Here is a 26,891-nt window from a genome sequence, read left to right on the forward strand (position 1 = left end):
ATTTCATTTATTTCTTTATAAAACAATAGTTTTACACGTCAAAAATTACAGTATGTCACATTTAGAACCATTTATATCTATAATTAATTTACATAATACATCTACAACAAAATATACTTATTAAAAAATATATTAGATATACACCGTGTTTTTATTCAATTTCATTAACGTTTAAAGAAACTAAATGGCATAGTAATTTTTCAAAAAAAAAAAATTTTTTTGTTTTTTTTTTACTATTTTTATAAAAAGTAACTAAATGTTGCATATAGCGTTGTTGTAACACGGGCATTACATTTAACTCAACCAAACAATTGAAGTCATTTCGAACGTCGATCGTCCGAGATAGTACTTACGTTTAGTAGCAAATGTATTAACTCGCACTAAATACTAATCAATAAGTAAACAGACCCTAAGGCAAGTGTACACGCTCGTAAGGGCCTTATAAGATAAAAATTAATGATTGATTATCTCTGAAATGGAGTTAATTAGAATATCGGTGTCTTTGAGAAAGTTACTTAATTTAAGCTCAGGAATGCACCCTCGAAATTAACGCAAATCAAAAAAAAACACGGTGTATAATATGTCAGGTAGGTACAATTGTTATGAGCGTGAAATTTGTAGATAAGTTACATTTTTTTTAATATTTCAATAGCTTGGGATAGCGAGCCAGTTCAAGAGTGTACGCCGTTGAAAAATTCGTCAACAGAGTAGTACGCTTCAGACATGAGTTTAGTCTTAAGTTTATTTACGAAACTTCTATTATTAGTCACATTTTTAATCTCTAAGGGTATATGGTTATATATTTTAGGACCTATTGAGTGGAGGCACTTTTTAGACTTGGCTAGACGAATCGGTTAAGAATTGCTGCATGTAGGTATACGACGACATACGAAAGCATTTTTGCCCAGGCTGAATCGGAGACTCGCTAACAGTCAATAAAAGGGCTCTTATGACTGGGTCCCCAGAATTTTCTGTAGCTGGTTTTACGGTAGGTTCGGTAGCGGAGCTCAACGAGGGTGCGGAGTGTTAGGGTCGACAACGCGCAGGTAACTCCTCTGGAGTTGCAGGCATACAAAGGCTACGGAAACTGCTTACCATCAGGCGGGCCGTATTTGCCACCGACGTAGTATTAAAAAAATAAATTTGGTACCCAAAACACAAGCCAAGAGAATTATTAATGACGACGATCTGACGAATGCTCGACTTCAAAGTCTGGAGCATCGTCGCAAGGTTGCCAGCCTAACGATCTTTTATAGGATACATTTCGGAGAGTGTGCTGAGGAATTGCACAACCTTATTCCTCCATCCCCATTTCACCATCGGACTACCAGACAATCGGCACTTCGGCATCGCTTCATGGTAGGTATTCCACAAATACGCACGAAGCGTTTCGCTTCAACATTCCTTATGCGAATTGCCAACGAGTGGAATGCCCTGCCCGAGTCTGTGTTTCCGTATGAGTACAATCTGAATCTCTTCAAGGCTAGAGTAAATAGGTATCTCATAGGTAAGCGTGCTCCACCGTAGACCGCATCATCACTTACCATCAGGTGTGATCGTGGTCAAACACCTGCCTATCCTCCATTAAAAAAAAAAAAAGCCTAAAGTAATCTTGGTACGCTGTATCACCAACTTTGTATAGAATTAATATAAATTAATGCTAACTATTAAATTACAGAGGAGCCTATGTCTCTAGCCGACGTTGTGGATGAAATGACCCTTCGCGCCGAGAATTCCGGACCTTTAAAGGTATTTTTGTATACTTACTTTTTACAAGCTTTTATTTAACCTGGAATATTTGTTTGTATGTAATTGTAGGTATGTATGTTCGGGTCAAATCTTGCAAGCTAAATTGGCTTCTTGACTGTTTTTTGTAAATAATGTCAAACGATCTTGATTTTCCTGAGGATCAAATGTCTATATAGGACTCATGGCATTTAAGCAACACATAGATCAGAAATGAGAGTTAAAGTCTGACGCTGGCACTCGACGATTGAAACGCCTCTAACAAAATGATAAGGTGATCACGTCACATCATATACTAAATGTATGGAAGATCAACGAAAATTGCCATTTTGACCCTGAAATATTGCGTTTATGTGTATAGTTGTCATACAATTTATTTTTCACTAAAATGTAAGGAATCGAATGGTAACATTTTCTTTTCTATTTTTGAAAAACAAAAAAAAAAAAATTTTTTGAGCCTTCTCAATATAATTTTTAAAATTCCACTTTTTTATAATAGATGGCTCATTTTCTATCCATTTAACTAAATTTTGTTATAATATTCAACATGTGTCAAGTACCCAATTAGGCTCACTTCCTATGGGAATTTGTATACACGTAATGACGTGTATTCGATTGAGCTTCTTCTGACACTTAGAGACTCTACTTAGAGACTTACATATCTAAGTAAATTTAAGCTAGTAATTTTGTGTAGCTTTACCGTCTTTTTATACCTAGATATTTTTCTAGCAGGAACAGAATTTGCTTAGTGCTTACCACAATAAAAATATCGACAATCTTGTTATCGATAAGTATATACTTACTACTTCAACGAAGTATACATATTTAAGTAAAAGAGAAAGAGGGTCATTAATACATCAGTGCGATACTGTTAATAATAAAAAACTAAGATACACGTACACTGTAGCCATATACAGAGACACAGATACAGATTTGCTATGGGATCAAAAATGGGTTTAATATAGACCATGTTGTATCATTCTGCGTCAATTTGAAAGATGATTTGGGTGTGTGTTTATCATGGAGTGACTTATGGGAGAATTAATTCAGTGACACGAAGAAAGAAAGTTACAAAAGGGTTTCAATTCGTTTTCTAAAGTATGTAAAATATAAATAAATTTATAGTTTTGTTACTATTATCTATTTTTAACGCACCCTATTACCCTATATTTTTCTTTGTATTACCTCTATCACGTTGAAGTGGCACTTATCGATAACAGGACTGTCGATATTTTTATTTTGTGAAACACTTAGACGTCAACGTTCCTGCTACAAAAATATCTAGGTATAAATAAAATTATATAATATACAAGCAGACGATGTTGCGTCTCACAGCTATATGTTATTACTATTTAAATATGAATGTACCCCGTTAGCTTGAACATGTCATGCTCGCTTAAAAGTCCTTGCTTACGGAGGCGTCGTCGATCGGGTCGCCACTTTCCCGAATGAAGGTTGAGGGAGGCGATGGCTGAGATACGCGTCATACTCGTGAACGGGTGCTGTTTGTGGAGACTGGTCTGTTTAAGCTAACTTTATTTTCGAGTATAATTACAGCGAGACACCTCATTCGGTTCTCGTGTTTCTTTTATCCTAATGAACAGCGCTCGAACAAATCATACGAATGACGTAAAAATGACGTAAATTTGCACACAGGATGATGTTTGTAGTTAAAACACCGTGTGGCATGTCGCACCAACAAAATAATCGGTGACAGGATGTCTTGAGTAAAATAATCTCACGAAACTTGTTACTGTAAGCATAGAGGTATAACCAAACTTAGAGTGCTCACTCCATGGGCGTGTCTCACAGCATTTCAACCGCTGACAGTCCCCTGCCCAGATTTATGATGAAGTTCTAGAAGATCGGTTGGTCAGTTTTGTTTATTTTAAATAAGAAAGGTATTAGTTTACGGTAACCAAAAATGGTATACCAATCTTGGTGAACTTCGACATAAACAGGAGACCGTCAGCGGTTGAAACGCTCTGTGAAACACCCGCGGATACATTTAAAACGAGCATATTAAACAACAGTCAACAAATTCAAATATCTGGGCTCCATGCTTACGGCGGATGCCAATATAGATGCCGATGTTACGCACCGAATAAATGTAGCGTGGCAAAAAAGGCGGACTCTCACTGGAGTTTTGTGTGACCCCCGCATGCCTATAAAAACGAAGGGCAAAGTCTATAAGACAGCTGTTCGCCCGGCATTACTGTACGGATCGGAATGTTGGACAGTAAAGAAGACACACGAGCGAAAAGTCCACGTAAACGAAATGAAGATGCTGCGGTGGGCAGGAGGGGTGACCAGGATGGACAGGGTGCGTAACGAGTTCATACGGGGCAGTTTTAAGGTTGCGCCTATCACTGACAAAATGTCAGAGTTTCGCCTTAGATGGTATGGCCATGTAATGAGGCGCAGTGAAGACCATGTGGTAAGAATCGCCCTAAACTTACCAGAACACAAGCGGGGTAGCGGCCGCCCGCCATTAACCTGGTGGTCCAACATCGAGAGAGACCTTAAGAAAGCCCAATTGCCAAAACCGACACTCCGGGACCGACAGGCCTGGCGCAGAAGTGTGAGGAGACCCGACCCCAGATAACCGGAGCAGGGACTGACAAAGAAGAAGAAGAAGATATTAAACAACAAGTAATCTCAAAATGTATGGAGATTATTAATAAGTTTTAGTAAAACTTGATATTTGCAAGTTTTTACCTCACTTACAATGTTATATATATGGAGCTGACTGACAGCGGTCGAAACGCTCTGAGAAACATATGAAAAATAAAAATACTATTTGAAATCATCCTATAAGTGGCTTGACGTCATCGGCATGATTTGTGGGAGCCCTGCTAATGAATGTTTTAATTATACGGAATTTTGACTCTTAGAGACTATATTCATCTATCTCTAAGGATAATTTGATAAAAATTATTTAGTTCTGACATTTAGAGATAATTACACCTCCAAATAATTTTAGTTTTTTTTTTATCTGTTTCTGCTTTTTTATTATTATTATTTTAATTATTTTTTGTAATTCGACATTTAGATACTTTATACATCTCTAAGTGATAATAATATTTTACTTACTTTTTCTTTAAACAATAATACTTTAGTTTGCATTAATATTTTCAATTAATTGTATTTTATAATTGTTGATGTGCTCGTTTTTGTTTGTATGTAAATTCCATGTTGATGTGTAAAAGTGCCCTTGTGGCCTATTTGCTGAATAAATGTTCAAGTTGAAGCTGAAATTTCACATACATATGATGTAAGTTGAGTGACAATGCAATATTATGGTACCATCGAGCTGATCTGACGTTGGACGAATGGACACGGGAGGTGGCCTTCGAAACTTTGTGATGAAAAAAACGCAACCCAATTGTGTTTGGATTTGTTGTAATTGTCTCGATGAGTAATTTAACAGTTGAAAGTAAAATACAATTTTTTTTTGTTTTGCTACCTAAAGGTTACCTGGAAGAGATCGCTTTTTAGCGATAAGACCGCCTGTTGTTTACCTCTTCTTTATGTGTTGTATTATTTGTATTGTTTCTGTATTGAGGTGTGCAATAAAGATTATTTGTATTGTATTGTACAGTCAGCGATAAAGGCTTGTATCAAAAAAATATTTATTTCACAAAAAGCTTATTAAAAACTTGTTATTTTGTTGTTAATAGAAATTTCCATTTGCAGTTAGTGCCGGCGCCTGGCGAGTTGGTATCGGCGCCGTATGAGGGCAGCTACTACCGAGCCAGAGTCATAGCAGTGCATGACCAAATAGAGGTTTATCAGACTAATATTATATTAAAGAGTAAACCTTTTGTAGTTAGTGCCGACGCCGGGCGAGTTGGTATCGGCGCCGTATGAGGGCAGCTACTACCGAGCCAGAGTCATAGCAGTGCATGACCAAATAGAGGTTTATCAGACTAATATTATATTAAAGAGTAAACCTTTTGTAGTTAGTGCCGACGCCGGGCGAGTTGGTATCGGCGCCGTATGAGGGCAGCTACTACCGAGCCAGAGTCATAGCAGTGCATGACCAAATAGAGGTTTATCAGACTTATATTATATTAAAGAGTAAACCTTTTGTAGTTAGTGCCGACGCCGGGCGAGTTGGTATCGGCGCCGTATGAGGGCAGCTACTACCGAGCCAGAGTCATAGCAGTGCATGACCAAATAGAGGTTTATCAGACTAATATTATATTAAAGAGTAAACCTTTTGTAGTTAGTGCCGACGCCGGGCGAGTTGGTATCGGCGCCGTATGAGGGCAGCTACTACCGAGCCAGAGTCATAGCAGTGCATGACCAAATAGAGGTTTATCAGACTTATATTATATTAAAGAGTAAACCTTTTGTAGTTAGTGCCGACGCCGGGCGAGTTGGTATCGGCGCCGTATGAGGGCAGCTACTACCGAGCCAGAGTCATAGCAGTGCATGACCAAATAGAGGTTTATCAGACTTATATTATATTAAAGAGTAAACCTTTTGTAGTTAGTGCCGACGCCGGGCGAGTTGATATTGGCGCCGTATGAGGGCAGCTACTACCGAGCCAGAGTCATAGCAGTGCATGACCAAATAGAGGTTTATCAGACTTATATTATATTAAAGAGTAAACCTTTTGTAGTTAGTGCCGACGCCGGGCGAGTTGGTATTGGCGCCGTATGAGGGCAGCTACTACCGAGCCAGAGTCATAGCAGTGCATGACCAAATAGAGGTTTATCAGACTAATATTATATTAAAGAGTAAACCTTTTGTAGTTAGTGCCGACGCCGGGCGAGTTGGTATTGGCGCCGTATGAGGGCAGCTACTACCGAGCCAGAGTCATAGCAGTGCATGACCAAATAGAGGTTTATCAGACTTATATTATATTAAAGAGTAAACCTTTTGTAGTTAGTGCCGACGCCGGGCGAGTTGATATTGGCGCCGTATGAGGGCAGCTACTACCGAGCCAGAGTCATAGCAGTGCATGACCAAATAGAGGTTTATCAGACTTATATTATATTAAAGAGTAAACCTTTTGTAGTTAGTGCCGACGCCGGGCGAGTTGGTATTGGCGCCGTATGAGGGCAGCTACTACCGAGCCAGAGTCATAGCAGTGCATGACCAAAAGAGGTTTATCAGACTTATATTATATTAAAGAGTAAACCTTTTGTAGTTAGTGCCGACGCCGGGCGAGTTGGTATTGGCGCCGTATGAGGGCAGCTACTACCGAGCCAGAGTCATAGCAGTGCATGACCAAATAGAGGTTTATCAGACTTATATTATATTAAAGAGTAAACCTTTTGTAGTTAGTGCCGACGCCGGGCGAGTTGGTATTGGCGCCGTATGAGGGCAGCTACTACCGTGCCAGAGTCATAGCAGTGCATGACCAAATAGAGGTTTATCAGACTTATATTATATTAAAGAGTAAACCTTTTGTAGTTAGTGCCGACGCCGGGCGAGTTGGTATTGGCGCCGTATGAGGGCAGCTACTACCGAGCCAGAGTCATAGCAGTGCATGACCAAATAGAGGTTTATCAGACTAATATTATATTAAAGAGTAAACCTTTTGTAGTTAGTGCCGACGCCGGGCGAGTTGGTCTTGGCGCCGTATGTGGGCAGCTACTTATCAGGTTAGGATCATCGCAGCATACGCCCAAATTGGTAGAGGAATATCAATGAATTAGATGAGAATTAGATGTGTAAAGTTTAAGAAAAATTGTGCCCCCAAGTTTCACAACTAATGATTGCGCTTAAATTCCGTCCGTTTGATTGAATCACTTACAACTTCATCTTCTGCAATATACCACGAACATAATGACAATATTAAGCATGTTTGAGAAAGCCCGCTTAAAAAGATTTTCAAAGGGTCACTTAAGAAAATGCATGCTTGAAAAAGCCCAGTTCTCATGGAACCGCGTTAAGAACCCATCTTAAGTGGAAATGCGCAATAACTTTAAAAAAGTTTGAAAACAAACAGGGACCAGTGTAAAATGGCATATTACGGTAGATATCGTAAAAACTGCTATCGTATTAAGTGTACGTATTATTTTTATTAGAAGCTCTGTAATCAAATCTTGTAAACAAATTTGGATCTACTTTCCATTGGTCAATTGAGCTGAAACTTCACATACATATGTAGGTTAGGTGACAATGGAATTATGGAGTTCCATCGAGCCGATCTGATGATGGAAACCAGAGGAGTTTGGAATACTCTATGAGTATAATTATATTCGTTGCTTGTTGATAGAGAAGTACGGTGAGCGATAAAAGCTTGTATTAAAAACGAAAATTTTGACAATATACTTAGTTTCACTTGTACCGTTGTCTGTAATAAAATTTTGCAAGCTAAATTATACCCACTTCTTAGTACTTAGTAAACTTCACATGAAAATTGGGTGACAATGCAATATTATAGTATCATTGAGCTGATCTGATGATAGACACAGGAGGTGACCATAGGAACTCTGTAATAAAACAACACAACTTACTTGTTTTTGTTATAATTGTGTCGATGAGTTCATTGTTAAAAGAAAAGTTCAGTCAGTGATAAAAGTTTGTATAGTTTTTTTTTACTACAAACCTTGTTTTACATTATTATGTAGAACAAAGTTTATAGTATATTTCCTTTAATAATTTATCTATTACAGGTGTTCTATATAGATTACGGTAACACGGCGACCGTGTCTATCTCCGATCTTCGTCCGCTGGAGCTCCGCTGGCTGGCGCTGCCGATGCGCGCCGTGGCGTGCCGGCTGGCCGGCGTGTCCGTGTCCGTGTCCGGGGCCGGGGCCGGCGTGTCCGTGTCCGGGGCCGGGGCCGTGGCCGGCGTGTCCGTGTCCGGGGCCGGGGCCGGGGCCGGCGTGTCCGTGTCCGGGGCCGGGGCCGGGGCCGGCGTGTCCGTGTCCGGGGCCAGCGTCAGCGAGACGCTTAGGGGACTCGCGTTGGACAGAACTATGCAGGCACAAATTATGTTAGTATACCTTTTGTGATCATCAAACTTGTCATATCTGATACGAAGGATCAAAAATGTAGCTAGATCATATCCGGCTCGAACCAATAATGGGGCAAAATATCCGTAAAAATAATTCAAAGTATATAGACGCTCGTTGAACTAACATTGGAAAATCGCGTGCACTAATTATGGTAGAAGAAGTAAAAATCTGACTCATATCCGGTTCGCAGGACCAAAAATGGTGAAATTCTTCAAAATCTAAGGCCGTTTCTTAGTGACGTTAATGTTCAGAGAATTCGCGTTGGAGGAACAAATCATATACTTTTGTGTACTAAAATAGTTCCTAAGTCATACCTGGTTCGAAGGACCAAAAATGGCGGGAAGCTACATCTAGGTAAGACTTAGTTAGATCACCGGCACCAGCGAGACGGTCAGGGGACTCGCGTTGAGATCACCGGCACCAGCGAGACGCTCAGGGGACTCGCGTTGAGATCACCGGCACCAGCGAGACGCTCAGGGGACTCGCGTTGAGATCACCGGCACCAGCGAGACGCTCAGGGGACTCGCGTTGAGATCACCGGCACCAGCGAGACGCTCAGGGGACTCGCGTTGAGATCACCAGCGCGAGCGAGACGCTCAGGTGACTCGCCTTGCACAGGACTAAGCAGGCAATTATCATGTTAGTTATCTTTAATTGTAATTTTTATAATCTAAAGATTAGTATTGAAAAAAGTCAAGTTTTTTTTCCTATTTTTTTACAGTGCTCGAGGCCTTGACGAAATGACAGTGAAACTTATCGACGCCGACGGTTTCGACGTCGGCGAGCAACTGGCCGTGTTCGCCGGCATCACCCTACAGCCTTACGATGTAGAACATGACGAGCAACGTTGCGTGCTCGTGCCGGCTTAGCTGAACTTTTGAGGTTAGAATATCTTACAATAATACAGGTTTAATATGATCGCGAGTGGCAGCCTACTGGATTTGCACCTTATGCGGTGCGCGGCGCGTAGTTTTCAATCCGAGGTCGCGCGAAGAGTTCCATAGGCTGGCGAATAATACGAGCGACGTTGCCTAGCGGTAAGAGCGTGCGACTTCCAATCCGGAGGTCGCGGGTTCAAACCCCGGCTCGTACCAATGAGTTTTTCGGAACTTATGTACGAAATATCATTTGATATTTACTAGTCGCTTTTCGGTGAAGGAAAACATCGTGAGGAAACCGGACCAATCCCAACAAGGCCTAGTTTACCCTCTGGGTTGGAAGGTCAGATGGCAGCCGCTTTCGTTAAAACTAGTGCCTACGCTAAATCTTGGGATTAGTTGTCAAGCGGACCCCAGGCTCCCATGTAGCATTTGACGTGACATTTATAACGCTAATTTAAATTTAACCTTGCCGCCAAAGTCAGTACATTTCATGCCCCACACTCCACGACTTCATATCAAGTCGTGGTTTTGGTCGAGTTTATATACGTGCAATTACGTGGCATTGATGACGAAGAGGTAAATCACATTGTTTTTTTTAGGTGCGGCACATGACCAACGAGATTGATTTGAAAACTGAAGATTTTATGAGATAATATTAATATAAGTATTCGTTTTTAAGTAATAATGGTGAGTTTCTTGCGGCGTTTCTTCTCACCGAATATCAATTTCCGAAGCGCTGGTAGGTCAGACATGTAAAAAAAATATAATAAATTCAATACTTTTTTAAAAATTGTTTTATTTCTATTTAAATTACTTGTAGTCATAGTCATAGTATCTTTATTCATGAACTATACAGAATTGTGTTTGAATATATGTACATAAAGTGAAAAACATGAGAAAAACAACAACAAAGAACTTATCAAATGTAGGTACCTACAAGTAAACAAATATCAGTCTAAAAATACGGCAACATTTAAATACTAAATAATAACAAGAGAAACAATACTTAAGACTTAAACAACATTAAACACTTCATCTACCGTATAAAAACATCCTCTCAACAAAAACTGTTGATATATTCTTTCAGTGGAGTTTCACTAGTATGTGAAGCAGGTACCGAGTTGTATGGATTCTGAACTGAGTGTATGACAGTATAAAAAGTGTGTCCGAAAGAAAAGCCCAAGGAAAAATTATTTCAGAGAGGGACAGTCATTCCCATACTATCATAGTGTTAGTGTTTATGGAAGGTAGAGGCAAGAAACAGAAACTCCTTAGGCAGAATTGTTGCAAAAGTGTCCAGCTGTCAGCTTTAATAATAGTTCCAAATCTCTCCAGAGTAGCGCTAGAGTAGCTAAGAACCTAGGCGTTATTGACGGAGTGAAGTACGCTGTCTATGATTAGATTTTTTTCTCAAGTATTCTAGGTATTGTAGCGCCGTATTTATGGTTTTTTGTCGGACACCTTTTGGTATATGGAGATTCTGTTCCTTGCCTCTACCTGCCATAAATCCTTGTCGCACTAATATGGAAAAGTGATAGAGACAAAGCGTATCGTTATGATAGCGCATGCGATTATCACCTTGGCTAGGCACCCAGCTTTCCTTCTAATTTATTATTTACGATAACAAGATAACTGGATATTGCTTGATTTATTATAATTTACCTTAGTGGAGTTCAATAGAAATTGCAAATAATATAAACAAACCAACTAACTTTAATTTCTTCGTAATCTCGCACTTTTTGTGTACAACTATGATATTCTAAACAGTTTAAATACTTAAATATTATATTTAAATAAAATTATATGTTAATTATTAATATTTCAGTGAAAACTACCATCATAAAACTTTTAGGTTATACGTCAAATGCTAACAAAATATTTCATACTTGTTTACATGATTTGCAATTGCTATTGGTTTCCACTTTATAGCATAATCGTTTTGAAAATATTTCTTAAAATATAAGCTTTGAAATGGTCATTAAGAATTTAAAAAAAAAACATCTTTTGAACCTGTATTTATTACATATACATTTCATTTAACAAAATTTACTTAACTTCTAAAATTAATAAAACTTAAGATTAATGTAGACGAGACAAACTTCATCTAAAAACTATTTAAACAAAAAATTAGTAGGCTAAACTATTTTACCACCTTTTTATACTAGGTAATTTTGTATTATAATTTCTAGTAATTTTTATTAATTTCGAACAATTTTAAAATGATTAGAGTAAAATGTAAATATACGTACAATACAAATTGAACTAATCAAAAACTAATTCTAATTTCTTGAATGGAAATTGGTTCATATCAAGACTAAATTAAAATTGAAAAAAGCTCTAAAAGCAGTTTACCTACCTTCTTAATTTGTTTGCTGGCCAAGTGAAACAACATTATTCTACTTAAATATTAATAACAAAAGCTTAACTAATATCATTTACATCCATTGGTTTACATAAGTCGCCACTGTAAGTACAAGGATAAGAATCAATATCGTCCTTGTATCCTTTAAGATACAAGGATTCCTTGACCTGATTGTTCAAGTCTACGTCTGGCCTATAGTGCTCGGAGCAGGCGGTGATCTTGCGGATCTTGCCTTGTTCTACTACAATTAGCCCAGCGCCGGCCACTGCGTTCCCCGCAAGCAGGCTCGACGTGTGAATATGTCCTCTCTTATGAAACTTAGAAACCAAAAGCTGCCCATCTGGACCCATCACGAAAATGGCCGCCTTCTGCGAATAACTCTCGTCGGCATCGCTGGTGTCAAGAATAACCCCTTGAGAGTCATAAAGCGTACCATTCTTAACTGACACCTCCCACTGAGCTCTGCTGCGAACATCGTAATACACAACAGTTGGTGGACACGTGAAAATAATGCCGTTGTAAATACATTTCTTCGTCTCCATCCGGTACTCGTTTTGCATACCAAATGTTGCGTACGTAAAGGAGATGCTTACGGCGTTAACATTTTCTTCAAGTAGTTGTACAGTTTCTGAACCTGGGTTATGACTATAGATTCCTTTTAATTTATGCACCATGTATAATTTTCGGTTATAAAGGGCCATACCCACTACATATCCATTACTGGGTATTAAATACAAGTCATAATCCAGCTGATAAGATTTCATTTTCACATAATGGATAACCATATCATATTTAAGTACATACATTTTATCCTCTAAATGTACTATTCCGTAAACATCCGACCATCCTTTTTCATAAAAAATGCTGCAATCCCTTTCTTCAGTCAATAAACAACGATAAATACGTCCAGTATCCGACCCTGCATAAATATACGAGTCGAACACCGCTATAGATGAAATATTTCTATTCACGTCAGCGAAGTTCCAGCAGCTATGAGGTGAGTCCAGTTCGCATCGCAGGATTGTTCCATTCCAGAGCCCAGCGTGGATGTACCCAGCAGCTACCACTAAACCAGTTATTCTAGTGCCTGCTTGGTTGAATTCGTAGCAGGAATATCTTCTCTGCCACAGACAACGGAGCATTGTCCCTGATGCTAGCGACGCATAAAGATATTCTCCATGTACCAGAGTGGAAGTAACTTCTGAGTGGCAAGGACTAGTATGGTAGACTTCGCATGAGTTCGGTTCTTCGATCGGGCAGCGAGTAATACTCCCGTTGTTATTACCAATAATCATCATGGGCGGCATGTAGGGGACTTCGTTGACGATCTGCCTGATGGTAAGCAGTCTCCGTAGCCTATGTACGCCTGCAACTTTTTTGTTACATGCGCGTTGCCGACCCTAACCCCCCCCCCCCCCCTCGTTGAGCTGTACACACAGTTCATCCCTTGGTTAACAATCTACTACACTTTAAGCTCCAGTTTAGCTTATTGTGACGGAAGAGTAACTACGGAACCCTACTCTGAGCATGGCCCGACATGCTCTTGACCGGTTTATTGAAATATCAATCGTTAAATTTAAATAATCATAATTATTTAGCAGTAGCGCTGGTGAGCACGTTGATGGGCTATTAATAATGTAACGAAATCAACAATCAATAATATATATTTATTCGTATATATGTATGTAGGTATATATTGCTATTATTTTTATATGTGTAAGTGTATAAAAGTAGTACTTACAAGGAAAGGTACCCAACTGTCCGGTTCCGATTTGATTTATATATTTATATATATATATATATATATATATATATATATATATATATATATATATATATATATATATATATATATATATATATATATATATATATATATATATATATATATATATGTTATAGAGTAGTCTAAAATAACGGACACGTTTTTTTTTATACAATAAACGTTTTACGTTTCTTGGTGGAATGTGTTCGAAACGAGGCTGAGAGGATAAACTTCATGCAAAAATACAATTGTAATTTATATAATATAGGTGAAGTTAATTTAATTTTAGCCTACCCGCAATCAAAACAGGCGAAGAAGCTATATGAGATTGTTAACCTAGGTATTAAGCGTAGATAATTATTAATAAGAGTTGATTTGTTTTGCTATGTCACAATAAGGGTGACATTTTCAATTGTGAAAAAACCCTTTTTTCAATAAAGATTAAAAAAAACAAGTATCTAGTAGTTAAAGCGACAAGGTTCTATAGTGGCCTAGGATTCAAATTGGTTGACTGTACATAAATGGGTACTACTATATTAAATAACTTTAGTCCTAGCACGTCCTAGCTAGCTATAAGAATACTTGCAATACCCTTTTCAGGATGCCATGTTTTCTATAATTTAAATGTAATAACTATGTACCATGGCTCGCAAATAATCAAATGATATTTCGTACATAAGTTCCGAAAAACTCATTGGTATGAGCCGGGGTTTGAACCCGCGACCTCCGGATTGCAAGTCGCACGCTCTTACCGCTAGGCCACCAGCGCTTTGTTATAAAATAGCCAACTTTACTTGTTCCAGCCAAGGCGCTGGAGTTCGGGTTGCCAACCTTGGTGAATAGTTTTGTGGTACATTTGCTATCAATTTGCGGGACTTGGGTATACAATGCGGGACTCCTTCGCCTGGCCTAACTGGGAAAGGTATACCTATTGGCCGTCAACGTGTTGAAAGGCATCAAAAATACAACCAAGGTAACTTTTTAAATATTCCTAGCACACTAGCATGTACATTTTATGACATAAACTCTTCTTCTTCCTCGCGTTGTCCCGGCATTTTGCCACGGCTTATGGGAGCCTGGGGTCCGCTTGACAACTAATCCCAAGATTTGGCGTAGGCACTAGTTTTTACGAAAGCGACTGCCATCTGATCTTCCAACCCAGAGGATAAACTAGGCCTTGTTGGGATTAGTCCGGTTTCCTCACGATGTTATCCTTCACCGAAAAGCGACTGGTAAATATCGAATGATATTTCGTACATAAGTTCCGAAAAACTCATTGGTACGAGCCGGGGTTTGAACCCGCGACCTCCGGATTGCAAGTCGCACGCTCTTACCGCTAGGCCACCAGCGCTTTTTTTTTTTATGACATAAACATTAAAGAAAATAGTTTATTAGTGTAGATCGGTTTAATCCCTGAAGATTTCTAATTAAAATCACGCGCTGGTGCACCACCTCCGTTTCAGTGCTTATAATCTAGTCTAGTCAGACAACGGGACAATCGGCGTCCCGCACGGACCCATTGCGGGACGCATACTTTAGGGCTCCAGAAAGGAACGTCCCGTTGGCAACCCTAGCTGGAGTAGTAGTAGCTCGTTCACTGAAAAGATCGCTCCTAACTATTACAATCACACAACTGTACTAGTTCGGTCTTCTAGTACAGTACACCGACACAAACTGAGCATGATAATGTAACGGAGCGGTTTTTTTGGACGTTTTGTAAAGCAGTATAATTCAAAATTTGTTGCCTCGCTCACTCCAGTTACTCGCTCATATTAGCCGAGAGCCGTTCGGTCGTTATCGCACGCGCTCAGCGTTAGTTCGTTCGGTTCCCCCGTTCCGTTTCGTGTGTAGTGTACTAAGAGCAGAATCATTAGGGAATAGTTCGGTTCGGCGTGGCGTATGGTGGTGTGAGCGTGTATGAGGAATGTCATGAAAATGAAGGAAGCGAAAGAGGTATGTCAGGATCGTAGCAAGTGGAAAACCGTGGTCTCTGCCTACTCCTTCGGGAAATAGGCGTGATTATATGTAAAACAATGGAGCCCTTGTATTATTGTATCATTTTATATTGAATGAAATAAATTATTATTATATTATTATAATGGAGGGAATTGCGTCTTTTTGAATTTAGTAACTGTACTACACAACCTTATGGAGTAGGTTGGACTAATACAAATAATACTCGTAATTTGGTGGCACAGTCAGTATTTTAAACGATGTACCTAATCATAAATAAATGAGTTCTACTACCGTATAAAAGTGTGTTTATATATTTGGCCACTTTTTCCTTCACTACTTAATTTACCTATCTTTTTAGTGTGTATTTGAATTAATAAATTTCAAAAATGATATTCGAATGCGACCTGGGCCCTTATTCGACATGCTAAAAGTGACGTTTCGTGTTGATTTCCATTTGATGTGAGAAATATTGTGACTTGTCGAATTGCTATTATCACCACCTGTCAGTGAACAATATCCACACTAGAGGCGGGGCGTTGTACCGGAATAGTTTTTGGAACAGGTTATTTGTAATAGACTACTTTTAGCTTGTCGAGTATTTAAAAGTACGGACTTTGATTTCTGAAATAAAACAAATATGAAACTTTTATCACCTCGTACCTCCATTCTTACCGTTACTTTAGGTAAAATAAAATTTTGTTAACAGATGGTCGTCTGGGTGTCTGTTGTATCTAAAAATAATGTAATAATATATAACAAAAATATGACAATAGATTCATAGCCTTCACTCAAAACGTCACCATATTCCCGACCCTTACCGAAATAATAAGTCGATATTTGTATAAATAATCCTTATTTGTAAGACGCCTAAGCACGGCAAATACGTAAACTGCCTATTGGGGGTCATACTCGTAAAACTGGTATTTTAGACGTACTTTTGGTACGAGTAACAGAGACGTACTTTTGGTACGCAGTCCCAGCTCTAGTCAGGATTCTAGTTGTCAAATATAAGCGTGTCGAATACGTATTAGTTAACTGTCAAATGAAATTAGATCAACGGTAGACTTTTTTGTCGATGGGTATGGCTGCCATGTTTGGATTTATGACATTTAAAAGGGGATCCTAAGGCAGAGAGTAGTTTTACCTGTACGATTTTGATTCTTCTACTGGACGCAAGATGGAGTTAGCTGCCAAATTCCGATCAGGCTGACGCAACTAGGAAGAAAAAAGTTTTGTATGGAATTTGTTTCGCAAATCATTGCCAACGAAGAAAAAGAAAACGTCAGTGCTATTTATTCTGTCAAGTTTACATCAAGTCTACTGTCAGCCTAATTGCTTTGTTTGTTTTGAAGGCTTCAATGTTTTGTTCGGGTATTTCGTGTAATTTCTTTATTATTTAGTGCAAAAATCGAAAATAGTCAACCGTGATCAGAGTAAAGAGCGAGTTTGTTACAATGCCAGCGAGAAAACGGTTTACTAAGTGTGAAATATGTGGCAAGCGAGCCACTCGAGAAAATCACGAAAAAAGGGATTTTATGGCGAAATTTCCCTTGGATGAAGACTGGTAAGTATTGCTTTAGATACTTTTGACCTTATTTTGGGTCAGCAGGCTATAAACACATCGAAAATTAGATATTTTACATTATTTTTCGTTGTGAACTAGGGATGTACTATAACTATCGATAACTGTAGTTTTATTTGTATATCAGTGTAAATAATTAAATTAAATATGTGAAATTTCCTTAGAACTAGCATGCAATATGACCATAATTAATTCGTCGAAGCTTAATAATGCATAAATTATCTATTACTTATGCATTAATGGTCATTAGTTAACATATTTTTTTTATCTAGTGATTATTTAATATATTAACTTAAAATGTAACAAAATTAATCTCTGTTTTTATGATAAATAAAGAAATATTATAGGCCATTATTACACAAACTGACTTAGTACTAAAGTATGAATGGCATGTGTTGTGGGTACTTAGACAACGATATATATATATATATATATATACCCACAACACATGCCATTCATACTTTAGTACTAAGTCAGTTTGTGCAATAATGTATATATATATGTACATAGACCTAATTTATAAGTATTTATAAATACATAGAAAATACCCATGTCTCAGGAACAAATATAATCAGGAACTAATAAATGCCCGTTCCAGGATTTGAACCTGGGACCATCGGCTTCATAGGCAGGGTCGCTGCCAACAAGGCCAGACCCGTTCTCATGATTAACAGACATATAAATACATAAAAAGTTAAAGCATTGATAAAGGGTTGTTGATAACTGGATGCCGAAAAACATGATTTATAGATGCATATTAGCGCGAAATAATCAGTTGATCATCTCATTAGCAAACACATGGAATATAAACTGTAGATAAAGTCATGTTTTTCCAAGGCTGTATGTTTTCAGATGCAGGCAGTGGGCCAAATTTGTTGGGAACGAAGACCTGATACATCTTCCCATAGAAAAGTTACATTTATTCAAACATGTATGTGCACATCATTATGAAAATCAAGCATTTAATAAAATAAAAAAACACGACTTAAAAACTGTATTAAAATAATTCGGGTCCACATTAAGCCCGACCAGATAGTAGTCCAATTAAGAACTATCCACTTTATAACATACAACTTAAATGTGGACTCGATGCTAACCTGATTTCGAGTACAACATTTGTAGACAGGAGCCCATGTTTCAACCCTCCCCATTTTATCGATATCGATAAGAATCGTAAGCGTGTAGCGTACTACACTATTTAAATCGCTTATGTTGGTACTATGGTTCTTTGACAGTTCTTTGTCGTACATTTTGGTAATGATTTGCGAAACAAACTGATTCCACTCGCTAGTATGGAAGTCCCGTCTCTTAAAACGTAGTGATTATATGCTCTTTGACAATGACATGCAGTTGCGTCGATGTAGATCTATCATAAAAACGTACATGTGATGCATGTGACAATTGTCCAGGATGAAAGAAATATCTTGACAATTAACATAAAGCAATACAATACCACAAAATGTCAACAAGAAAACAGATTTATTATAAAAATACAAATTATATACAAAGCTTCATTTTAAAACCAATGGTCGTGGGTTCTAACCCCGGCTCTTAACAATGTGCATCTTGTATCATGTACCGATTGCTTTTCAGTAAAGTAAAATATATTATCATGAGGAAGATGGAGTAGCCCCAATAAGGTATATTTTCCCCTCTGGGTTAGAAGGTCAGATAGTAGTGAGACAGGGAGATATACTCGTAGTGAAGAATGCGGAAAAACAAGCATTTATTGTGTTGTTAGGCTAGTTCCTTTTTTCAAAATTTGAAAACGAACGCAACAGCATGCTCAAAGCCCCCTGTGAGTCAGAATCTGTTAAATTCAGGCTTAAGACGAAACAGGAGCTGAGCCCGTACACAAATTTGAGATTTTTAGGTAAAAGGTAAAAAATATCGCCGTCGCGCTGACGAGTGTGGCACCCCGTACCTAGCTAGAGACTATCCCTTGTGTGTGTACCAACAAACCAAATTTTAGACAAATATGATAAGTCTTCTTCTTCTTTGTCGTTGTACTCTTTGCAGAGCGTCGTGGTCAACTGCTGATATCAGGCGCAGATGTTGCTTGCCGTATGATTTCTCGCCATTTTTTGCGGTTGGGGGCCATTCTGGCAAATGCGTTCAGAGGACCCTTCATGGCAGATTTGATTTGATCAGTCCATCGCATAGGTGGCCTTTTGCGCGGTCTTTTTCCCTTTGCTCTACCCTGCACCACTAGACGCTCTATGGAGTCGTTGTTCCTCCTCGAGACGTGACCGAAAAAACTGAGTATGCGGGTCTTTACGAGAGTCGAAAGGCGCTGCTTGATACGGAGTTCTTTAAGGATGGAGACATTAGTCCGAAACTCGGTCCAGGATATCCCCAGCATTTTCCTCCAGCTCCATATTTCTAGGGCGACTATCGTCTTCTCCTCTGTCTTTCGGATAGTCCAGGTCTCCGCAGCGTATAAGAATATAGGAAAAACGAGGGCCCGTACAAGCCGAACCTTCGTGGTGTTTGTGACGTTTCGGTGATACGTAGCCTATACGTAAAAACTAGCCAAGACAAATCCTTTATAATTTCAGAATTTTCTACACAGCACAGAACATGGCACCCATATAGATCTCAATTCCGTTGTCGGCGAGTCAACAACGACACATATTCTTAATATTGAACTTAATTGGTTCTCATTTCACATTTATGTTTTAAATTAATTATAGGCATAGACATACCATATCCTATAAATACAAAGTTTCAGAGCAATCTAGCAAGTCATTTTAAAATGAGAGCGTAACTACATTTGTATGGAGAACCGAATTTGCTGCGGACGCACAATGTAGCATAATCGGATTAGGACCAACCTCGAAATCTCTGTAACAGTCATGAAATTTATTATGTATGTAAATTATAGGCCCCTTTTTCATGCCCAAACCATTTAACATTTGGGGACCTCGAGGAATCCGAACCATCTTGGAAAATGTGTACCATCAACACAACAGTCAACATTAAAACTTATTAAATTCTACACAAAAAAGTCCTCGATATCTTTGCAGAACAATACATCTTGTTATAGAGAATACTTGCTGAATCTAAGTTTAACGCTTATACACTTCCAAGGGACATTCTCTTAAAAGGAAACTCGGAGGAATATGAATTCTATTTTTAACTATACATTTGTACGTGGTCTACCCCAATATTAACATTTTACTCTACTGTGACTAAACCAGAAAGAAGGGTTATGGGTGTAAGTACTGATGATTCAGTACACCCAGTAGCTAGGTATTAGGATACTGGACGGATTTTTTTAAATAACGTATCGTTAGATTCCTCTTACCATTCACAACCTACTTTTACTTGTTCTATTAAAAAAAAATCAATACAGCCGCCTTGAGAGGACTCCGAATATTAAACCATATTTTTTCTTCTAGCGCCTAAACTATTGAGCGGAGTACAGTAAAACAGACATCAGTAGATCCACAATTAGTATACAAGTGCTATGCAATACAAAGTTACTAAAATTAACGGAAGAAAAAGGTTTAGGGCTAAATAATACGTCATTTAAAAAATCCGTCCAGTATCCTAAGCTACAGGGTGTCCTGAATCCTCAGTACTTATACCCATAACCCTACTTTCTGGTTAAGTTGCAGTCAAGTAAAATATTGATATTGGGGTAGATTATGTACAAATGTATAGTTAAAAGTGGAATTTTTATTCTTACAAGTTTCCTATTAAGAGAATATCCCATGAAAGGGTATAAGGGCTAAATCTGGGTTTAGCAAGTATTTTTTAAAGCAAGATCATTTATTTTCGCAAAGATGTCTAAAACTATTTTATGTAGAATTTTATAAGCTTGAATGTTGCCTTACACGATTATTGAATAAAGAACGTAGATTTAGAGTAAAACGCGAATTTCTCCTGGATGGTCCACATTTTCCAAGATGGCTGCGGTTCCTCGAGGTCCCCAAATGTCAAATGGTGTGGGCATGAAAAAGGGGCCTTTAAGGGGCGTATATACATACCAAATTTCATGACTGTTCAGACATTTCGAGTTTGGTCCTAATCCGACTGTGCTAATGCCACTATGTACGTAAACTGTAACTGTACTGCGGACTCAACCTTCACGTTATAATTTTTTAAGTATTAACGTTGACATAGTAACGAAAATAATAAACACGTCAATTGAAGTAAACAGTATTATTATATGCAAGAAAATTTTGCAAAATAGGTACATTAATGATTAATATGTAAAACACCATTCATTATTGAATTATAATTATGATTTTGTGTTAAAAAATATGAGACCAATTATACAGCCCGATTACACGGGCTACATATTAAAAATGATTATCATGGAAACAGTAAATATACACAGGTGAACAAAGTTATAGTAAAATAGGTGCATAATTTCAGAGCTTGCCTGGCCCACCTGTACCACCTACCATGACCACGGCCGTCTCCTACTATTATTTTTTTCTAATACCTATGGCCTTACTAGCGAATAGTATTCCATGTTCTTGATCCAGAATTTAAACCCTTAACTACATATTTGTGGCACTTGGGGTTGAATTTGAAACTCTAGGGCACTAGCGTGGCTCTATGAGAGCGCCTTATATAGGCTTCTGGTGACCAGAGGATCAGCATTGTTAACCAGCGCGGAAATGCACCCAGCCTTCTGGGCACCCTACCGAGCGACCAGAATATAGGGCAAATATTTTATGTATACGTTTTTGACTTAAGTGTTTTTATCATGTTTTATATTTAAACTTACAGATGTCGAACTACCAGCAAAGTTTTTGAAGAGGTGTAGTTTTTATATTTCCTGGTACCAAACTGATACAGGAAATTGGAGCATCAGTAAATAATCTACACCGAAGACAATGAAATATAGTCACATAATACTTTAATGATTTATTTTATTAAAGAAATCGGTAAAAAAATGTGTTAACTGAAAAAGATAAATTTTATTTTATTTGTAGTTGAATAACAAAATATGTATTTAATCTCCTTTTAACATAGGAATTCTCTTTGTGTAGGTACATATAAATAATAGGTACTTAGGTCTTGGTAAGTAATATAGACAGTACAGTAGGTCTTATCTTAATAATTTGAGATCTCATACATGCGTTCCGATATATCTGATGGCGACTGTACATACAATGGGGTCGCGTATACGAGTACAAAGAGCATTAAAATAGTTGTTGATAGACCAAGTGAGCGAGCTACTATGGTACCTATCTTTATATCAATTTTATGCATTATGTAATAGCGCAATACAGAATTTTTTTTTGACAAATGTAGTATTTTTATAGTAATAAAGGTTATTCATGAACCATCTCGTAATTTTAAAAAAACGGACTTTATCTCTAAATCATATGCCTTATATTTACAGATGTGTTAGGTTACAACTTGGTTCGTGAATGTGGATTAGAAGCAACTTGAGACTGGGTGCGGAGTAAATTGCATCATTTTTTTTTACAATTTTGAGCGTTTATAGGAGAATATGTGGAGCGAGCATTATTCGACGTGTAGGTGTGGGTTCAACAAAAAGATCGCATGTCAATAGTTCTTTATTGTCGTTAAAATTCAATTAATAATCGCCTTTATCGACCATCAACTGTGTGGTCACTTTTTAATTGATTGACGTTGTCAGGTACAGTTTCACTACTCGCCGCCGCATTGTTCATAGCGCATTACTTATCCTATCGAATACAAGATGTCGCTGATTCTTGTAAACTTATGTTTAAAAAAAAAGACGCTTATCTCTATGCCATATATTGTAGGAAAGGAAGGGTATTGCCTGACGTACGTCAAAAAATCCAAGATGGTGCCCAAGCCCATGGACAATAAAGTCTAGCAATAAAATCAACACTTGTCAAAATTTGCTAATGGCAATCCACAGTCAGGTGACAATCAAATCAAACCGAAGCACTTCGAGTTCAGAGCCATTTCAAACTATATAGTAGTAATAAACAAAGTTGATTTTTGTTTGATTATTTTTTCTATGAATGAGTTTTGATTGTTCCAAATGATAATATCCACAGTTGATAGAATCAACACTTGATACAATCAACATGCGATAGAATCAAGTATTGATTTGATGTGGACGCGAAATTTGACAGTTGTGCATCTCGAATAAGGCCCCTGATAATACCTATAGAAATGGATTTGCCTTTGAAAAATAAAATAAGTATATATCTTAAGATAAAGTTCCACGAACACGGGGAATATCCACCCGGAAATAAATGTTTTGACAAACACGCGTGATTGATAAGAACGAACGTCACACATCATTATATTTTTGTTACCACTAAGGTCAACTATGCTATGATACCGTCGGGTCGTTGCATCGAACCGGGTTAGTGTATCTTTCAAGGTACCTGATAAGGGAGTGGCTCCTAAGGAGAAGCTCCCTGGTGGCATTGTGGATGAAGAGGACTTCACTCTGGTGTCAAGAGAGAAATTAGGCGCGTCATAAGACTCAGTGTGGTTCTGCCGAACGGGCTTAATATGGCTTATGGGCATTGACATATACAGGGTGACCTTAGCCATTGGACAAACCTGAAATCCCACGTAGGGTTACTTCTCAGGAATGCTCTGACGTTAATATTTTTTTAATTAGAACAAAACAGAACAAAACAGTTTAATTATTGCGATATCGTATATGGACCACGCCTGCTGGCTAAAACCGCACAGGCAATTCAAAGAGTTCAAAATGCTTGTACTAGGTTTTGTTTCTCGGTGCCAAAGCGAGCCCATATCACACCGTTTCTAAACGAGAGAAAAATTCTGAAGATGGCAGCACGTAGAACCTTGCATATGGCCAGTATGGTTAAAAATATAGTCTCTAGTCATAAACCAGAATATCTTTATAATAAGTTTCGATGGATGAAAGACGTTCACGGTCGGAATACTCGCAGTAAGTTTCTAAATAAAATGAGTGCCCCGAAACATAAAACAGCAGGTTATCGTGGTAGCTTCAAATACTCTGCATCTAAGATCTGGAACGACCTACCACCGCCATTGCGAGCTAAAATGTCCCTTCCAACCTTTAAAGGCAAATTGAGCTTACTTTTATTAAATTACCAAATTTCCTCAGAGGATATAATTATTTAAAATGGTGTTGTGCTATATTTTGGACACTTACTATTCCTGTTGTTTATAAGTTTGTATTTTTTTTTTTTTATAAGTATTCTCTCATACAAAAAGTACTATTACTTATCGCTGTACGTTTCAATGAACGAAACTTATGACTATGGCATTGTTTGTACCTATTCAGTAAAATACTTGAGTTATAAATGTAACCAGTTGTCAATATCAAGTAAATACCAAATTAAAATAATAAATTTTCACTTGTAATAAAAATTTCTTTATTTTTTCGTACTATAATTGTATACACTAGCTATCTCTGGTAATAAAACAAAAAAAAATCCATTAACCCGCATGTCATATCAATGTGGTTCAGTGAAGGGGACGGACTGAAAATCAGCGCTGCGCAATCAATTTGTAATAAAATGGCTGACGCAGCGTACGCTGAGTCCGTTCCTTTTGCCGCGCATGCCTATTATTATTATTTTTAAGTGAAACATTGTATTTTGTGTGGCAATAAATGGTTTCTTATTCTTATTCTTATTCTTATTCTTAAAAGATAATTTTTTTTTTTTCAAACAAAAGTTATTTGCAATAATCGACAACAAAAAGAAACATAGCGTGTTAATCTTTGGCAGTGTTTTTGACAATTTGTTCGAAATATTTGATTATGATGACATTTTTCAAAAGTCAGAACCTTATTAGTGTCATAAATAAAAAAGATAATCAAAAAGGTTGAAGAAGGTTCCTTACTATTCTTTGAGGATATTACCTTAGGAGCTACTAACACATACAGCCTGCTTCAAAGTAAAAATTGGTAATTTGTTAATTTCTTCGAAACCGCTACACCGGCTGTTATGATACTTTGTACACTGGTTCTAAATACCCTAATGCATATGTACCTTTCGGCTTTGTCCAATGGCTGCACTGTATATCTAAGGACGGGCCTTATGAGAATGGGGCCAGTACAGCGGTGTCACGCACACGAATTAGAGCCAATCGTGCAGTCTAACGCCACAACGCGATTGGATGATGAGTTCGCATCACGCGCGTGATTGGTCGCAACTAGTTGCGTTAGACTGCACGATTGGCTCGAATTCGTGAGTGACACCACTGAACTAGCGCCATTCTTAATGCCCGTAAGGCCCGTCCTTAGATATATATGTCAATGCTTATGGGTTGCTTCACCGAGTAAGGCGCTGTATATGTCGCGCCTGCAAAACACCACCACGGCTGCTGAAGTAGTATGTACCTACTACTGGCCTTAGCGTCTATTTCTAACGATATATGGTGCAATGTCCGAAAAACATGTTTTTTGGTGGCTGAATAAACGACGAAGTTCGCGACGGATTACGACGTTTCGCTACGGTGCCTTTTTACCATTTGTCTGCCAATGCCGCAAACCAGGCCTCGTCGCAGAACGTGCGCCCATCTCCAACGCTCTTGCGCCAGTCCGTTCGCTTCTCCGCAAGCTTCTCCCAGTTTCGGTGGTCAGAAGACCGGTTACATGCTGAGGGTGTTCCAGCTTCGATCACGGCACTACGCGCACTTCAACTCTTGTGGCGCGCGAACCGCGACGCTGCAGGGGACTATCGAGTGCGACCGCTGGCCGAAGGATGTCGTGTTTCGGAGGTTCCGGGGCAAAGTGCCGAAACCGACACAAGATCAGACGATTCAATGGGTTTTATCATCTAAATCTTCATTAAATTTACTTCTATGAGTATTACCATGCAACTCTTCTTTTTTTATTTATGTATAATATTTCTAATCTACTGATGTAAAGTCATACAATTGTGTAGTATTGACATACCAAAATAAACGATGAACTGCGGATTTATTGAGGCATATGCACTTAAATAAAATGAACAATATTTGTACATACATATAATAACGTCACATCAGATCTTTACGTCTACGAACTTATTGACGTATCCGTCTTGGCTAAAATTTATGTATTTGTATAGAATCATAAACTCATACTTATTAAACTTATTAAAACTGTTTATTATGATAATACCTAGATACGAATTACGTTATTCTAAGTAAAATGTAATTAGTGGATAACTGTCATTGGCCATCTGTTATGTAATCACTCATATGTAAAACTTTTATTTACGGCTGTTGTTGTCCTAAATATCAATAAAAAAAAAAATACTCGTAGTGTTTAGTTTTATGTTTATAAACTATAAATATTTTTAATAAATATTTTGGGACAATCTTACACAGATCGACCTAACAAAGCTTTGATACATTTTTTTAGGCGTACATAGGCTATGAAGACTGCTTACCATCAGGCGGGCCGTATGCTTGTTTGCCACCGACGTAGTATAAATAAAAAAAGACAAGATAGTACTCAGGTTCTGATGATGCAGCTGAAAGGCTCCGTGTACCAGTCAACAAAGTTTGGGCTCGTTTGATTCATCTCAACAATATCTTTGGCACAAGGTACTCCTCAATCATCAGACCCTGAGTACTATCTTAGTAGTACTATCTTGTTTTAAAGATCTAGTTGACAGCGTTTGTATGGAAAAAGCGCAACTAAGAATTCCACTTAAGAGCTTAC

The 26,891-nt window shown here is 38.0% G+C and overlaps 1 protein-coding gene across 6 annotated transcripts in view; it reads left to right on the forward strand.

Moving 5' to 3' along the window:
• LOC133532298 (tudor domain-containing protein 7-like) overlaps positions 1 to 26,891 on the forward strand; it is a 28,627-nt gene extending 1,736 nt beyond the window's left edge. For 2 of the 6 annotated variants that reach the window (XM_061870905.1, XM_061870904.1), the window contains exons 2-6: positions 1,679 to 1,749; positions 5,443 to 5,532; positions 8,379 to 8,701; positions 9,445 to 9,605; positions 10,204 to 10,394. In XM_061870905.1, coding sequence (XP_061726889.1) covers positions 1,687 to 1,749; positions 5,443 to 5,532; positions 8,379 to 8,701; positions 9,445 to 9,592 — 624 coding nt within the window. In that variant the 5' untranslated portion in view covers positions 1,679 to 1,686 and the 3' untranslated portion in view covers positions 9,593 to 9,605; positions 10,204 to 10,394. Of the gene's footprint in view, positions 1 to 1,678; positions 1,750 to 5,442; positions 5,533 to 8,378; positions 8,702 to 9,444; positions 9,606 to 10,203; positions 10,395 to 14,534; positions 14,893 to 25,853 lie in introns of those variants that run through there. The other 4 variants (XM_061870908.1, XM_061870907.1, XR_009801674.1 and 1 more) reach the window with 3 other exon arrangements.

The sequence above is a fragment of the Cydia pomonella genome, chromosome 26, assembly GCF_033807575.1.
Source record: "Cydia pomonella isolate Wapato2018A chromosome 26, ilCydPomo1, whole genome shotgun sequence".
Taxonomy (NCBI): Eukaryota; Metazoa; Arthropoda; class Insecta; order Lepidoptera; family Tortricidae; genus Cydia; species Cydia pomonella.